Source organism: Cuculus canorus, chromosome 1 (assembly GCF_017976375.1).
Source record: "Cuculus canorus isolate bCucCan1 chromosome 1, bCucCan1.pri, whole genome shotgun sequence".
NCBI lineage: Eukaryota > Metazoa > Chordata > Aves > Cuculiformes > Cuculidae > Cuculus > Cuculus canorus.
The window spans coordinates 147,951,130-147,969,461 of NC_071401.1; the positions used below are offsets into that span (position 1 = coordinate 147,951,130).

The 18,332-nt window shown below is 40.2% G+C and overlaps 1 protein-coding gene across 1 annotated transcript in view; it reads left to right on the plus strand.

Annotated features, from left to right (window-relative positions):
- Positions 1 to 16,650, plus strand: part of LOC104058958 (tyrosine 3-monooxygenase) — a 35,061-nt gene extending 18,411 nt beyond the window's left edge. The window contains exons 7-12 of the mRNA XM_009560550.2: positions 2,103 to 2,238; positions 2,893 to 2,962; positions 4,636 to 4,692; positions 7,717 to 7,812; positions 13,633 to 13,766; positions 15,283 to 16,650. Coding sequence (XP_009558845.2) covers positions 2,103 to 2,238; positions 2,893 to 2,962; positions 4,636 to 4,692; positions 7,717 to 7,812; positions 13,633 to 13,766; positions 15,283 to 15,442 — 653 coding nt within the window. The 3' untranslated portion in view covers positions 15,443 to 16,650. The remainder of the gene's footprint in view (positions 1 to 2,102; positions 2,239 to 2,892; positions 2,963 to 4,635; positions 4,693 to 7,716; positions 7,813 to 13,632; positions 13,767 to 15,282) is intronic.
- Positions 16,651 to 18,332: the final 1,682 nt, after the last annotated feature.

The following is an 18,332-nucleotide window of genomic DNA, read 5'->3' on the forward strand; positions in this document are numbered from 1 at the left end:
ATACATTTTTCAGCTGGTGCAGTTTTCACTTCACTCGAACTCAGAATTTAGCCCAAAGATGACCATATTCTGAGGTTTTCACATTCCTCTGGATTGGCTTAGTACAACATCAGCAGCAAGGGAGCACCCTTCTTGTGCCAACTCCTGGCCAGTGCTAAGGAAATATAGCTGATAGTCTGTCTATTCCCCCAAACACCCTGCTTTCTTAACAGGGCAGGGAGGAAAATAGAAAGCTGCTTTACAACAATTTCTGGTTCTTTGGTTAACACCAATGCCTTTGTTCGGCATACAGACAAAGATAAAGACATAAAGATATAATTTCCATAGCGTTTTGTTTTTTTTTTTTTTTTTGCCATTCTTTAGCTTTGAGGCAGTTTTGTATCCCTTTGAATTCAATGGAATGATAAAAGATATCCATGGCAAGTGTTAACCACCTAGTCCCTTCACATTATCAGGTAGAAACATTCCTTGCTGTCCATTCTTTTTTTGTCCCATATAGCTTCAGATGTTTTGTCACTTTTGATTCTTCCATTGAAGCCTTTTTTTCTCCTTTCCTTTTCTCTCTCTCTTTTTTTTTTTTTTTTTGAAAATGAAAAAAAGTGCTCAGAGCCAGACAGAGGAAGACAAGAAATGCTGGAAGAAACATTAAAACCAAAAACAAAACAAATCTTGTAAATGGCTTGGTTTCTGGGTGGGAATTTTTTGTTTGTTTACGTTAAATAAATTAGGTTCCAGGCTTCATGACACAATAGGATATGGATAGAGAGGGGAGAATAAAGCCATTTCTGATTTTTTTAAAAATGTAGTTCCATGCTTTAAAGAAGATGAAATGTCATTTATGGGAGCTGAGAATGCAATACAGATTTTGAATGTAGGACTTCAAAAAGATCATCATTGGCTCTCTTTTAAAGCAATGATTTTCAATTTTCATAGCTTTCAGACCACCAACGTTTCCCATGGAAATGTAGATTTTGTATTCTGCTGACCATAGGACTGGTGGTTTTTGTTAAATGTCTCTCTCAGACCTTTTGTAGTAACGCAGGGTACCCTGGGGTAACACTGATAGCACAAGCTGAAATGACTGTGATGTATTGTATTCTTCTGTCCTGTTCCATGGGCACATGCAAAGGAAAACACATACGATCACATCACTGGAAGACTGTGCACTTAGTTTAAGTCAAACATAACGGTGAAAAAAACTTAGAGGGGAAAAAATAGTTGAGGACACCGATGGAAACTCTGATGTCAAACAGCTAAGGGCCAAATTCCAGCACCCTTATTTCTGATAATAATAATTACAGCACCTGATATTTCTGATGAGGACCTGATTGCTCTTTCCCCTACATGTTCCCATCCTGACGGAGCCCAGGCAGAAAATTAAAATTGATAGCATGTTTTGCCAGCACTGAACTAGTCTGTACATATGGAGCACACAATGACAAAGGGAAATGAAGAGTATTCTTCAATTCTGCCTCTGGGGTATGTTGAACTAGGCCCACTGAGGAACAGAAGAATTGCCCAGACTGGTGCAGACCCATGCTCCGCTTACTTCTGTCTTCAACAGAGCAAGTTACCGGTGTTTTCAGCGTAGGGAATAAGTAAGTTTGCGGGAAAGGGTAACCTCATCAGGTAAGAGCCAAGTGCTTTCAGACAAGGTTAAGGGTGGGGTGTGTCCCTTATCTAACTACTTTTTTTTTTTTATATATGTATACAAGAAATGAGAGAGATAATCCAAGACTTAATAGACTAGCCAGGACTGAAAATGCAGATATTGTCCCCTGCTTGATCATAAGGATCATATGCAACCTTAGAGACATCACTGACATACGGGAACATAGTAGATAAACATGTATAACTGTACTAAAAATCTAATCTGGAGCAGGCAGTGGGATAGATGGCTGGTGATTTGATATTGCAGCAGTTGGACCCATAGCAGTACAGGGGAATGTTGATAATTATAAGTCAGGGTGATCCTACTATGCTTAAGTGAAGGGGGCTATTGCAACTGAGCACAAATGTCCCCTGAAACTGCTTACCTGAAGTGACTATGCTATGGAACTCACCCTAGAAATGACTAAATTTGGTCTTGCTTCCCTTTGCAGAAAGAACAGGTTTCCAGCTGAGACCAGCTGCGGGACTGCTGTCTCCTCGTGACTTTCTTGCCAGTCTGGCATTTCGTGTCTTCCAGAGCACACAGTATATAAGGCATTTCTCTTCTCCTATGTATTCCCCGGAACCGTAAGTCTGATGCCCTGGTACAATGTCATCCTTCTGAATGTGTTGGGGATGATTCTCTTGGGAACAACTCTGGAGCTCTATCCAGTAGTCCACAGAATTAAGCAATTTGAGTGACTGGTAGCTGGAGAGTTAGAAAAGGAAGTCATGCATGAGAGGGTGTGGGTCTCTGTCTCTCTTGCAAAGCTGTCTGGGGAAGGAAAAGACTGGAGAATATCTGGTTTAATCTTTTCATCCTGCCTTCAGTTACCATCTGCTGGTGTTTGATTCCCTGCTGTGAAACTCTCCCAGTAAGTGCTGGCTAGACAACAGCGATTACATTTCATGAGAAATTACAAATTCACACAGACGCTTTTGTTATGTGCTGGGACAAAACAGGGGCCTTTCAAAGATGTTGTGACATAGAAGACTAGTGCCCATGCCATTCCAAGTGATTCAATAGCCAAGGTAGCAGCGGGCAGCTGGCTCCCTGTGGCAGAAGGGAATGCTCTGTCATATTCCCCGCATAATCAGGCCAGATATGGAGGCAGCTGTTGTGGAGCAGCCCTCACACTAGCTCTCTTAGAGGATCTATCGGCAGCTAAAGTCCTTTGTAGGAAGCTCATGTTGGACAGGAAAAGAAACTTTTATTAAACATGAAGATCACTTGTTTTCCAGAGACTGCTGCCATGAGTTGTTGGGTCATGTTCCCATGCTAGCTGACAAGCAGTTCGCCCAGTTCTCACAGGTAAGAAGCTTGTTCTGCTGGCTGTTTAAGCCAGATGTACCTCAAAGGCATGCAGTTCACTGTGCTTGAAATGCTATTTTAAGACTTGATTTTGCCTGAGTTGCAAACGCTGGGGGTGGTGGGTTAGCAGTGCCTCAGGAGACATTTACTCTAAGGGAGTGGTAGTACTATTCCCTGTGGACATTATGCAAAATGAAAGACAGGCAGTACATGTGGGACTTCTCCGTGGGAGGGCTATTTCAGTCTGCAGAAGGATGCCAGTGAAGCCTCTGTGGTGCTGTGTGTTTGAGTTGTACCGACTAAGCTGTTCCCCTGGCTTCCTGTCCTAGACCACATGAACCTAACTAGCAACAGCCATAGAGCCCCCAGGCTGGTTCTGTCTCTGGATGTACATTTTTATCTCACACGATACTTTAGTTGTGTCCATCACCATGTCATTCATTAGAGTTGTTTTTCCTTTTACAACTCACCAGATTCTCACAGCATTGCTCACACTGATGAGTAGGCTCCAAAAACAAACAAGGCTTCTTTGTACAATAAGGAGCTATTTAGGATGAACAGTCAGGGTCAGACCCAAGTGAACTCAATGACCTCATATAATTAAAGATTTCAGAACTATGAATGTGCCTCAAAAACATCGAAGAAGGAAGAAGATAACTCATATTCTAGGCTTATCAATCAGTGGCCAGTGTGGAAAGGGGTAATATGAGCAGAGGGGTTATGTGATGTAGGTCTCTGTCAGAATGTCTTGAAAAGAAAAACCAGTTCCCCTCATATAACGTAGTTTCCAGTTGTAGCTACTTGGATACATGCCAGTTTTCATTTTGGTCGTAAATATTGGTCATTACCATATTCAGGTGAGTAGTACTTAAAATATCCTAGCGGTCTATAATTTATTCTGGAAGAAACCCCTTAAGTTCAGTTCAATACCATAACTGAAGATGCATTAGAAATAAGAGATTTTAACAATTTCAGAACTTTCAGCTTTCCTCTTTTCCCATCTATAACATAGACTATCCAACATGGGATCACATTAAATGAATTTTCACATTTCACTTTTTCTTTCACAAAGTATTTTCACAGCTGAAATTCACTCCATGTAAATTCTTTTTTGTTCCATTCAACATGAGATGGTGAATGATGAAAATGCCCTAATTTTGTTTGTTTGGTGCATGATATGGCTTCCAGGATAGCTAAGAAGAGACTTCTAGAGATTCCTATTTTGAGAATAGCAACTAACAGAAAGCACAGAAGAGAGTAAACAGAATCATCCCTGCACAGATCTGACCCACTCGTAAGGGCTGTCAGAAATATTGAGAGACAGAAAGGTAATGGCAAATATTAAAAAACACCTTTTTCTCATTCCTTCTCATGCCTCCCTACAAATCTCTGCCAGGGGCAGTCCAGCATTAAGCCTAGAGATGGTTAACTTTACACAGAGAATGCTGAGGATTAAACACTCATCTAATGTGGCTCCCAGTGGTATGTAGCTGGGGGCCAGGGAGAGGTAGGCATCCTGGAAGCCATGGAAGGTCATTTTGGGTGACAAAAACAATGAACAGTTCATGCTATTCATGCTAGAAATGATGTGGTCCTCCCCCTTCCCCTCTTTCTCTCCCTTGGGCTGAATAATCACACTAGTGTAACACTGCCTGCTTGCTTACTTGCTTTAGGATATTGGACTGGCTTCTCTTGGATCATCTGAAGCGGAGATTGAGAAACTGGCCACAGTAAGTACAGATGGCAGTTTAATATTGGAGGCAAAACCCAAACAATTCACCGCATATGCCTTGCTGTGCAGGGAAGGCTCTTCTCCAGTGTCTCAGATTAGCTACAAAAATGGAGCATCACAGGAATTGTCTCTTCTCATCCACAGGTTAGGGAGGTACTGGAGCGTGTGCTGGACACCACCTGAGGAAATGCTTATACATTTTTGCTTCTATAGGAATATATTGCTGAAGCTGAGTTTCTACAATTGCAGATACAGAAGGGTTCAAAATCACTTTCCAGATTCACCCAATAGACTAGATACCCAACGTGATTCATGGATTTTCTCCTACACAAGGTGCAGGGAACCATCAGAATTTGATTCACCCTGTATTCATTAAAGCAATTTGAGAGCAGGTACTGTCATTCATTTCTGAGTGACTAGGCTATATACATCTGCCAAAGTAGATCATGCAGACCTTCACTGCCATCTTGTCCTGCAAGTGGGCTGGAGGCAAGGTGATTTATTTTTCCCTGATAATGACAGCCATTTCCCAGTCTTGACCTTTTTTTCTGGGGAGGAGAGGAGACTTACCCTCACCCAGCTGCATAAAGCTTATTCAGGAAAGGGGGTGGATTGGAGGAGACTGTCACTCCTGGAATTCCTCGTTCAGCCCACAGCACTACTCGTGGTGAAGTGGAATGAGGCACCATATGAAGGAGATTATGGCTCACCTAAAATCTATTTGCATGAATCCATCCTTGGGTCAGGACTAGCAGTATTTTTAGAGTTCAGACAGCAAAAGGTACCAATTTTTAGTAATATTGTCTATGTCCTATGCTGGTGATGTGGGGGGACTATGTGGGAAGAGGTAGTAATGCATCCACTCTCTTGGTCTAGAGAGGCTAGAGTAAGATTCAGATCCATGCCTTTGCTAGGGTTAAAAGAATCATGGGTCCCAGACAGCCATTTTGTGTCATTAGCCATATCTTGGTGAGATTGGGTGCAGGCCAGTGGCTTACATAGCATTCCTCTGCAAGTACCTTGCCCAGCCCTGGACTGGCTAGGACTAGATTACAGATAGGGTTATGGTTACAAGAATGGCAGGTCGCGTATCTAAAATTGTCATAGTATCAGCTAGGGTTTGAGAAGATGGAATAAAGGCACCTTTTTGAAAAGGCTACTGGCAGTTCAAGATCTGTGAGAAGACGGTTTTGTAAGTGCCATTCAAGTGTTCTGAAGAGTAAACATATTCTGAAATGACATCTCAATCTGCAATTGTTTAAAAGTTAGACATCTAAACTAGCATTATTGTTTAATGTCCTTCACTAGAAAATGAAGACAGAGAATAAACTGTAACATATTCTCTATCCTGCTCTATGTCTAACATAAATACTTTTTTTCTCTCCGGAAGTCACTGTCATTCTCTGCTCATTATAAACAGAACGTAAGTAACTAGCTTAGATGATATGACAACATTTATGCTAACTATAAGTTTATTTAAAGAATCTTAGATTTACTTATTGCTGTGATCTATGGCATTTGTACATCAGACTTCGAAATGCCATTATTTCACTGGACTTCTCTAATCTGGTAAAAGAGATGGGAAATTGCCAGTGTTCATGTGGTCCACAGACTGCCACTAGTACTACATCTTGAATGCTGTTAAAACAGCGAGAGATGAAAGAACTTCAGTAACTAAAAGTCAGTTTCCGGGTATCAAAGGAAAAATTAAAAATAATTCCTTCTTTTCCCATGTCTCAGTCAAAAAGATCTTCTGCAATTTGAGGAGATAATGGAAAGGTTTTTCACTGTGAGATAATAAGATTTAAGATTATTTACACAATAAGAATGTAGAATTATTAGCTGAACTGTAGAAAAAGCAGCTCAGGATTCTGCAGAAATATACTGGCATGACCTTTCTTTAGTAGTAAATTTGCAGGCTAAACCCCAGTCATCAAAATTGTAAGATACGTGAAAGAGAAAGGAGGGAAGGAAGGAAGGAAGGAAGGAAGGAAGGAAGGAAGGAAGGAAGGAAGGAAGGAAGGAAGGAAGGAAGGAAGGAAGGAAGGAAGGAAGGAAGGACAACATAACATAGTTTCACATTATTTTATGAACTGCCAGCAGTTCTTTGAGAAAGGTGCTGAGAATGTAATACTTCTTTCTAAACCAAAGACAAGGTCCAGCTCTGTGTATGAGGCAGCAAAAACCTGTGTCCCTAAAGGAACCTTGAAGAGCTGTGGCACAAATTCATATTCTTGAATGTTTTACATTTTCCGTTGGGTTTTTTTTGCACAACACCTATCCAACAGCTATGGGGTTAGTCTGCTTCCAGAATTTGTCCTCTACTGGCCATTTCCTTTGATGTTATGATAAGGGAAGGGTTAACAGGTTGGCAGACTCATGAGTTGCTTTTATCCCATTACCATCCAGCAAATAAAGGAATTATGATCCTTAGCCTGCATTACTGCAAGAAGAGATCTATCTTTGTTTTCAACTGGAGCATGGTAAAGGTGTAATTGGCATGATCTTAAAGGGTACATTGCTGCTCTGAATGTTATCATGCAGACAAAGGAGGAGGGAAACTGTACTTTGAAGCACCTTTCCTAGGGTCTTGAACTCTCTACGAAGGTCTACCTGTCTTTCTGAAGACTATAGGCTGAAATCTGCCAGCTTCCATAGACAGTGATTAAGCTCAGGCTAAGAGGTTGCAAGGCGATTTGTAAAATCTTCCAAAGAAGGAAGGGAATAGGACCTTATGATTTTATTTACCCATGTAATTATTATTAGCAGGTTTGGGTTTTTTTTCTTTTTTTTTTTTTGAAGTAGTGAGAATAGGAAGCATGCAAGCCTTAAAAAAATACATGTCATAATTTGAGTTGTATCTGTTGAGAGTAAAGACAATTTTCTGAAAATATAAAACTATAACATTTGAAGATACAAAGACATTAAGAAATAAGGACAAAAGAAAACAAAAGAAAAAATGAGAAGCTTAAAAATGAACTGCCTGTTGAGGATATTTTTCACAAGCTGTTCTTATTGCCAGCTTTATTGGTTCACTGTGGAGTTTGGTCTCTGCAAGCAAAATGGATCGATCAAAGCTTATGGTGCAGGACTCCTTTCATCTTATGGGGAGCTTATGGTATGTGTCAAATGTATGGTATTGAAATATTTCTGTATTCCAGTTTTGTGAACTCTCTGGTGAAATCAAAATATTGTTACATCGCATGAAACAATGTGATTTTAAAATACTTATTTTTCTTTTGAAAAGAAATTCATTCTCCCTTCCCAGAAGCTACTGAGTAGGGGGAAAACAACTGAAAGATTGTACCTGCTTTCCACCTAGAGAGATGAAATGCAATGAAAACAACTGTCCTATAAAATATTAGATTTGCTTCTTCTTCTGGCCCTTAACGATACAGTTGACTGACATAAAAATCATGTACCTTTCTGAATTACTCACTAGAGGGCAATATTATGCCTATTATGAGCTCTGCTACTCATTTAGTGCTGTTGACATTCATTCACGTATGCATCATAAAGACACTAATTGACTGGACCAAATAAAGTTTGAAGAAAACTGTAAATCAGTGGACACTGACAAAAAGGTTTAGTTATTTTACATTCCTGTATATGTTTAAAAAGTAATCTCAGTTTGAGTTTTATGTAGATGAACATCTGCATGCACAAGTTTGGTACTGTTCTGCCTAGACAATTGACTGCAGAAAGAGTGACTCTACATCTTTATGGAACACTTACTGGTTTCCTCCCCTTTGGACAAACAGCTGAGATAATAATTTGTCCTCAGTTTTGCAGAACACTGGAGTTAAGTGATCAGTTTCTAAGTGCAAAAGCCCTAGACTGGACAGTAGGTCCCAGTTGCTTCAGGTTGTGCAGATACTGAATGATTTTTTAGCATTAGTAAGAGCCATTATTTAGGAGAATAAAAATCACTCTTTTCAAACATTTTTATAAACAAGACATCAATTTTTTCTTGGGAGATATATTTTAAGCTTAACACATATAGACAACATCCTAATGGCCAGCTACATGATGGAACCATGGCTGGATTAGCACAGCTTGGACTCCCATAACTGGAGATGGTTGGATTGTTATAACAATAAACATATTACAAAACTCTCCTAGTGGCATATGGGTCAGCCTGCTTCGCAGCCAGCTGGTAGAAGGAAGAAACAACATGTTAACATATCTCGAGGCATTTATAGGAGGAGTCTCAAGAGAGGTGCAGTGGAGAGCTAACATATAGAAAGGGGAACTCTCCCAGACATTAACCTTCCTTTTACCACTTGCCAAGTTTAGCAGTGGTTTTCTCCCAACATTTGCCGTTTGGAGACTTTGAGAGCAAACTGTGTGGTATATGACTCGCAGAGCTTTCTTTCTTGATAAGATGAGGGGTCTGCATGCTCGTTAGCCCTCTAGAGAAACAAGCATGCCTTCCTTTATACATAGTAACTTGATCTTGTGCCTCACTGCTTATGAACACGAGCAGAAGTGTGCTTGCATTATCAGTGTCTAGGACAACTCTCCATAGGGACAAATCTATGTGGGGATAACTCTCCATGGAGACAACTCTATGTGGGGCACCTCAAACCCTAGCCCTCAACCTACCTCTAATGGTTCCTCGTGGACAATTGTCCCCACAGAGAGATGACCCCACATAACGCTGGACACAAAGAATTGTCCTTCAGAGAGTTGCCCCACTCTTGGAAAGTTGTCCCATGGAGTATTGGCTGTGGAGAGTTGTCTTTTTCGCAGCACTATCACACCACTCACCTGTAGAACAGTGAAATATATTGTTTTGAAATAGCAGATCAAAGAACTCCCCTACAAATTAGGCTCCAGTGCAATGCATTTAGTTTACATACATATGTGACCTAAGTAAAGGCTGAAGAAATGCTTTTTCTGAGAATTCTTCAGTAGTTGCCATATTCACCGGCAACAAAAAGGAAACCTAGGCTTGCTTTTATTTACCTGGTCAAACCAAAAAGGTCCAATATCAAAGCACAATTCAAGGCAACATTTATTCTATCTTGCCTGCCTGAGTACTTCATAGATTTAAATCAAATGCATTTACTTGATAAACGGGGTACTATAGGGCAGAGACAATCATGTCTTTGATACTTATGTAGTTTTTGTAGTTATGTTTACCATAGGATCTTCTTTTGTACCTCCTTTTTCTGTTTAATTTTGACACAGATTAAGGTAAAAGTTTCATCAGAAATGCTCATTTTTTAATGATTGGAGTTGAGTCTACTAGACTTCTGCTCTCTTTCATCTCTTTCTACCCTTTTCTTCACCAGTTGCCAAGAAGCTCTTCTGCTTTTGATTAGAACTATAGGCAAAAACTCCTTGTTCACAAAACTGCTTTATAACATAGAAGTATAGCTGCATCTTAAATTCTCTACCTCTAATATTTGCAATGGAAGTAGTAACTGTCCTTAAGTTGCTAAATGCCAGATTCTTCTAACTACTTTTATCATCAGTGCTTTTAGGTAGTGCTGCTGGATAAACTTTTGATACAGCTGGTTCCACCTAGGTCTTCTTCCGTCATATTATTGAAATTACATGCAAAAGCATTTATATTCCGTAGGAAATGAAGAAGGATTACCTCCCTTCCAAAAGTGTATCCACCTTCATGTAACACTTAAGACAATTTGAAGATGAGCAAATAGTTCACTAGTAACACTGCTATGTGCCCTGCACAATCCTTCGGCGAGCTCAGCAAGTACATCACTACGTAACTTTTGAGACAGCAGGTTCTGTGCATCTTTCCTTGAGCATCTGAAAACTCTTGTATGCTAATTAATTATACCCATAGCCTTAAGAGCTGAAATTTCCTTTTATGGCTGACTAATTCATCTCACATTTTTATTTGGAACAAAACTGATATATAGAAATGTTTCTATTTAATCATTCTAGTCCGCATAAACATCTGATTCTAACTTCAGTATAGATGGTGGAAGTGTGAAGCACTGATATCCTATGCCTAAGCTGAAAACTTGAAATTGTATACCAACAATTCATATTCTTTTATGGCTGAAGAGGCGAAATATGTGAAGTGCGGTTTCTATTTCATAGAAAGGGTTTTTTTGAGATACAACAACGGCTAGCAGTTTTGTTAGAGAAGATGAAGAATGGAAGATAGTGAAGCTCATGGTAGCCTTCAGTTTCTTGCAGAGCTCATTTTACAGTCCTAGACTGCCACTTGAGACAGCTCTAAATAAGTTCTGCCACTGCTTGGGAGAAAGTCATTGTCCATTCTGCCATTTTTCTCAGTTTGGTCCCGTGCATGGGTTTGTGCATGGAAGCCCCAAACTTGTTTCCATAACTTTTAGCTGACTGGCATAATTGGCAGGGTCAGGCTCACTGCGGCTCATGTGACAGAGGAAACACCCTGTAGGAACCTGCTCAAAGGAGGAGAATCCTCATCACTGAAGGCATCTGAACCAGGAATAGCAAGATGACTTGGTTGCTGTGGAGGCAATTAAGGTGCGAGTTACTAAAGTTAGACGGTTGGCTGCAAACATCTAACCAGCTGGAGAGGGTGAACAGCAGTACATCCAACTAATGTTATGTGAGAGCTTACTATCAGCAAGGAACATGGCATAATCCCTGAACTGCAGCCTGGACTGTTGGTGGATGTGTGACTGTAACTCAGGGAAATATATCTTGACTATGAAATCCTCATAATGTTTTCTTCTTCTCCACAGCACCCACGCTGACCAGTTTGAGCTCAGCTTCAGGTAGTTATTTTCCATGGCTGAACTGATCCTCCCTATACTCAGGGCATAACCGGGGAAAGAGAATATAAGATGTAGAGCTAGATGCCCTCTACATGAGGCTTGCTCTTGAATTCATGTTGTCTAAGAAATCATTCTGTGACAGCAGCTAGGTATTTTAAGGAACAAGATAACCATACCTAAGTCTGTACTGAACAGTTGCAGTGGGTCTGACTGCTGGCCAACTTGCCTCCTCTGAACTGTAAGAATTCCTCCCTAAACAGCTCTTGGTATTACACTGTTTATTTCACTATATTCTGTCAGTTGTTCTACATTAGCCAAAATGCTTCTCCGGTTAACAGTCAGCTGGACTCCATCCTACATAAAAATCTTATAGCTTATACCACACTTCTGGCAACAGTCAGTGCTACATATGCTTTCCTTGCAGCACAACAAGTACTTAACTTGTAGAGGCCTTTAAGGCCATCGGGTTTCAAGCTGAACTTCCACTGAAATCAATGATATTTCAGTTCTACCTCAACACCGACAGTATAGCGGGACCCCTGTCAGGTTTCAAGTTTCTGAAATCTTTTCTCATTAGTCCCCAGAGCTTCTAAGATTGTAAGAGCAGCCTCATGTTTGTGTTTACCATTCATCTTAGACTGTATGAGCGTTCTCCAAGGTTCATTCTTCAGTTACACACTACAAATGAAAAACAGGAAAAATACCATCTTTTAACATTTTGTGTTCTTGTATTTTTTTGTTTTCCGAAAAAAACAGAAGTACCCTGTATTTTTTCCTGCGCTAGTTCTGTAGCAACTTGGCCTACTGGTTAAGGCAGGACTCCAGTCATGGAGAGTTCAGTCTCACTTCAGTGAAATGTCTAAAAATGTCCTTGAGGGTAATGTCTGAATTTTTTGGGTTAGCAGATCGAGCTTAAACTCTTGTGCATTGTCATCCACTCTTACCAGTTATTTATAAGCAGCATGGGAGTTGGCATTTGGATCATAAAATACTGAAGAGACCCTTCTAAAGTCTGGGGCAGAAGAGCAAAAGACAAATAGTCAGATCCCAAAGAAAGGGTGGATGATAGAAGACTGTCACTGGGTGGATGGGGCCCATTGTGGAGGCTGAAGGTGGAAAGAAAGGTCTCAGTGCTGACTGGGATGAGCTGCTGTTTTCCTTTTTGTTTGTATCCACGACACTGTACCAAAGTGGCTATGGCCCTCACCAACCTGGACAATTAGAACCAAACCAGCTTTTAGGTGCATCTGCTGTACTGTTCAAAAGTCACTGAAGCTGAGCTAGCTTTAAACTCTCTCACTTGAGTTTCAGAAACAGACAAACTGTGCAGGAACTCACTTTAAGCCTGACCTGCTTTCCCAGGACCTTGTCCACAAACCAAATGACCAAAGCCAATACCTATGCAACCACACTGTCACCAGCTCTTCTGCTGGTTGGTTTAAAGGTATGCCCAGTGTCTATATTTGTGCAAACAGATGATAGATGTGCCTACGGACTGCAGTGTGGACTTCCATATTCCTTTCGCCTACCTGAGGGGACAATTTAGAAACACCTGAGAAAAGCATATGGAAGAACTCCTGCAGGACCAAAACATAAACACACACAGACAGAGTGTGGTGCATATTTCTGTCTTGGATTTCAGGGAAATTGTTAGGCTGCTCAACTGGCATAGAAGTTATACAGAAAATATTAGAAGCATTCTGTCTGTTCATCAGTGCAGTAGGAAATGTGAGATTTCTATGAATCTTCTGTGATGTTAACAGAAAAAAAGCAGCATGACATTAATTTTTCTTGTAGATACTCCAATTTTATGAGGTGTCATAGACTTTCCCCTCCCTGTCTCAGAATCCAGCTATGGTATCTATCTGCACATCACTGTAGTACAGGAAATATAACTTCCTTCCTTCCTTCCTTCCTTCCTTCCTTCCTTCCTTCCTTCCTTCCTTCCTTCCTTCCTTCCTTCCTTCCTTCCTTCCTTCCTTCCTTCCTTCCTTCTTTTTAAAAAATTATTTATTATTTCCTTTAAATTGCTCGTTATGAGAAGCAGCTTTCACCTGTAAAAGAACAGGACTTGATGTTACCTTGGACTAGTTCACAAAGAGCATATTACAGGCCAGTAGGCGTTAATTCTTGCTATGTTGGTTCACCTAATCTAACCCATGTCACCTGCTTTAACATGTGTTGTTCCCATTACAAAGTATGCTTTATCAAACAAGCCAGAGTACAAGCCTTTTGATCCAGAAGTGACTGCAGTTCACCCCTATCAGGATCAAGCCTTCCAGCCTGTCTATTTCATAGCAGAAAATCTAGAGGATGCCAAGGCTAAACTTCAGTAAGTAAAGTGTCTGTGTGTCTATTTTCAATGAGAGAGGCACTCTGGTTTGAATCTTAATCTCAAAATACCACTGCTGTGATAACCATGCCAGGCTGTCTCACTGCACACTTGATCTGAACAGTGGATTTTTTACAACAAAGTTAAACAAGAAATTGTTTATTTTAGAAAAGCTTCATAGAATATCATATCTATATATCATTATGCCCTGCCCTGTGCTTCATCTTAGCAATGCTTCATTTTGACAACTTCTGTAATAAATTCTGTAACTGTATAGTGAGAGTGGAGAACAATCCCATAGTTGGGGTGCCTGTGTGCTAGTCTGTACATATAGGAGGTCAGTAAGAACTGATTTACCCAAGGTCACACAGAAATTTTATAGCAGTCCCAGGATTTATCATGGATCATCAGGAGGCTTAAAAACAAGATTGCCTTTCTCCTCTGATTATTTCTGCACAAGAATGCAGAATCAGCATTCACAGGCAATCTAGTTCCTACAAAGTAGCTGTCTGTAACCTAAATAACTTGTTTCACATTAACTTGAGGTGTTTCTAAATGCATTTCTTTGACTGTGTTAGGTTATGCAGTAAAGATTATGCAGTAAGGAGTCTGGTTGTGGAGCTACCGGGGAGTATGTGGGAGCTGAAATGAGGAATTTATAGAGGAAGAGAGCCTGTGCCAGACTTCCCTACTCCCCCATCTCTTCCCAAGAAGCATTCTCTGCTGGGGTTATATAGCAATGCCAAATTAGGTCACTCATCTCAAACCCGAAGGTTTGCATTAGATTATTTATGTGGGTAAAATGTGGCTGAGAATGCACTAGCAAAAGAGAGAGGACTTTCAAGAGCATTTGACTCAGGCAAACCTGAAAAGAACTTACAAGGACAAGGAATATGCCATTCTTAGACTTGAATATTTTTCATACATTTTTTTCAAGATAGTTGTGCAGCCAAAGCTGCTCAAAATAGCCGAAGGCACAAGAATCTGTCGGAACGGAAAATATAAAGCAGCATCAGTACAGGGGGTTCCTAGCAGCATGTACTTAATGGAAACATTGTCGAAAACGGCAAGCAATTGTGCTTTTTCTTTTAATAGAGACAGCAAAACAGCCCAGGATGCCTAGTATCAACAGGTTTTTAAAATTTTAGGCAGAAAGAACCACTCCAGGTTATTTCTTGGAAGTGAAGGAGGCAGACATGCTGTGTTCTTGCATTCTTCAGCTTGTGGTTGTAATAACTCTGAATTGTGTTAAAGTAGATCTGTAACAGCACAGACGGGTATGAGCCAGCCACACTGAAAAGTAGACACTACAGATCTTTTGGATTGCAAATAGTTCAGCCGTGGGGAAGATATACCTCACCAGACAGCATTAAGGAGTAGCACTAAGAAAGGAGGTGTCGCAGCAGGCTCTGGTCATCAATAAATCCATGCCTATATACTGAGAAATTAGGTCATGCATGTTTTACTCTTAGGAAAATGGCTTCTGAACTAACAGCTTTGTCTTTCCTCCCCCCAGAAACTATATGATGAAGATCAAGAAGCCTTTTTCTCTGCACTACGACCCCTATACCAGCAGCATAGAGGTCATGAACACACCTCAGAAAGTCAAGAGGGTACTCCGTCAAACTCAAGAGGAACTGAAAAATTTCTGCTTGACCCTAGAAAACCTTTCTTAAAACTAAAGCAGTACACCTCACATGGCACTGAGACACTTGTAAACAATTCCAGTGCTTGAAGATTCAGTAGTGAAGTTGTAGTTGCATGTGAAAATTATTAACCCACAAAACAGCTCTGTCAAGCTTATCTTTTCAATGCAATTTAGGCTGCTTACTTAGCCACTCTAATGAGTCCCTGTTGAGTATGTTTCAATGACAAACAAGACCAAATTACTTCTATCTTTAGTAGGTGATATTGGCTACAACCTTTTGGAATATATTTATCTGTTATTATTGGACTCTTACATGTTCTTTTTTATTCACCTGCCACCTTTTCAATTTATCTGTCCAAAATTGCACAGTAACGCTTCAGCTACACAGTCTTTTACTTGCAGCTTAAATGACATGATCGCAATCCTTTAGGTTGGCTAGCTGTCTACAGTTAGCAGTCCTTACAACTAGCTCGTTTCTGCTAGTAATTACTATCAGCTATTGTGCTCACAAACTATGAATGGCTCTCCTGCAGTGTGTGAAGGAAAGAGTTTGTGAGAGGAACCCTTTATTTCTGCTCACTATTTATTTTTTAGATCTTCATCTCATTCAGTAGCCTTCAAATATCGCAAAATAATTGTCATATTTGAGATCACAGAATAATTGTCCCTTGGATAAAAAAAAAAAAATAAATAGAGAGGCTGGTTCAGGAATACAGGATGAGGCATGTGCTTAGAAGGGTTGCCTCTCCTCTTAGCAGCAGCACAAGCAGATGGAGTCAAGGCAGTTTACAGGCACGGCGTAAGAAAGGGCAATGTGGATCTTGTGGCTCAAGCTGGGTAGTGGTGCTCCTATGCAGCTTAGCAGCTCTACTTATTTTTTCAAAAACATATTTAGCATGTGGCAGGCAGCAAGCCTGTCCACTACTATCCACTGACAGCCAATGTACATGATCTGAACTCTGAGGTAAATGTGAGGTGGTTTGGGATGCAAGAGTCATCATCTCTGCCTTAGCTGGTCACTGTGGAATAGAAGCATGTACACAGAATGTCACAACGGAACAGTTCGCATGATGTTACTTCATATAGAGGTTATCTCACTGTAATTTGTCCATGTGCCAGGCTCTAAAGAAACTCTCTTACTGAAAGTTAACGGGATTTGATGCGTTTAATCTTTGTGTCTATAGGCACTTCAAAAAATTTTCCCATGTAATAGTAATAGAGTATACAAAATATGTGGAGCTGCTGTAACTGCTACATTTTTATTAAAATATGGTGATGCCTAAAAAAATCAGAAATATCTTGGCAAAAATGACTATAAGACCCCTTCCTTTCAACAGCAGGAACATCCCAAGTTCCTTTTTTTTTTTTTAAGTCCAAGATCCTTCTGTTCTACTTACCTATCATAAACTCGTTTTTGCTAGAGATTCAGACAGGGGCAGAGCTGAAGTAAGTTCCTCTGCTTCCAGTATATTTCTGCTGTGATGGAAGATGATCTCTCAGCATACTTTTATAGATTTAATTCTACTTATCCTGCACACACACACAAATACATTTTTTTCAGAGAATTTACTTTGTTACATATTGTAATAATTTATCTGTCTACTTCCTGCCAATTGGTACATAGGCAAAAATGCTTGATAGCTCACAACAGATTGTTTTCAGAAGTATTGTGTTCATCAATCAGTTGTTTTACAGTGAGAATTGAACCACGTGCTCCAGTTTTGTCTGTTTTCTTTTTCTTTCTTTTTAAGTGGAGGATAATATCAGAGCGGAAGAGCTATCAAAATATTTTCTATAGATGGACTCTGTAGGCCATAGGGTCTTTTTCATGTATTCCCCCTGAAACAGTTGAATGTGGAGTTTAGTCTTGAGTCTGGCTATTTCTCAGAACAGACCTATATTTGGAAGAAATGAGAGACCTGATGGATTTGTTTTGCCCAAGGCCTCACACTTTCCTTGGAGGGACTCCAGGCCCGCCCACACACCCTTGTCTTTTCCAGTTCCTGTAGCAAGGAGAGAAAAAGAAACCTTTTGGAGCCAGATTCTCTCACCCTTACACATGCTGAGTAGTACCCAATCTCTCGAACAATCCCAGTGACAGTACCGAGCCTTTTTAAGGTGTTGCACACAGACAATTAAGGCAGGATTACCGATACCTCCTCAGATATATATACTTGCTTTTTTTATTGTTTTAATGACAGTCAGCTAGTATAAGCAGCTATGGTAGGCTCCCGTGGAGCTTAGCAAAGCTTCAAAAGTAATGAATTTGGCTACTAAAACTTTTGAGAAGCAAAACTGTTTTTCCAAATGAGGTAAATTTTTCCCTCCTCAGGACAGCCATGTTTGACACTCCGGTCTAAGGAAGCCCAAATTCTTCTTTTCTGATTCAGTGTAGTGACAAAGCAAAAGTCTTCAGGGTTGTATCTCTATGACATACATTGGTCATGCTGCTCTTCCAGTAGTCATTTTTTCATTTCCTCCAAGAAACCAAGGAGTACTTCATACTCCTGTCAGTCTAAGGCAGGGGTGATGGGGAAGGCAGCAATGATGTCTCCCAGTGAAAATAATGGCAGAGAGGAAAAAGCACCAACCAGTAAAAATATGTCTTTTTGTCAGTTTGTATTTCAGCAGTTCCACATTAATCTTGTACAAGAAGGCTCCAAAGCCAAGTAAAACACATCTTGTGACTTGAAACTGAACTAATGAACTCCCTGTGGGTCCTTTGCTTATACCGATAAACTTATTTTTCCTAGATGGAGTGCATTTAGAATAAAATAGTGTATGTTATTAAGTCTGTATTGTATTGTTCTTTCATACATGGGAGAGTTAGGAAATTCAGTTTGTGGGTTTGGATTTGTTTTTTTATTTGGCTAACCAAGTCAGTCCTCTACCAATTTTGGTCCACCTTCAAGCTTCCA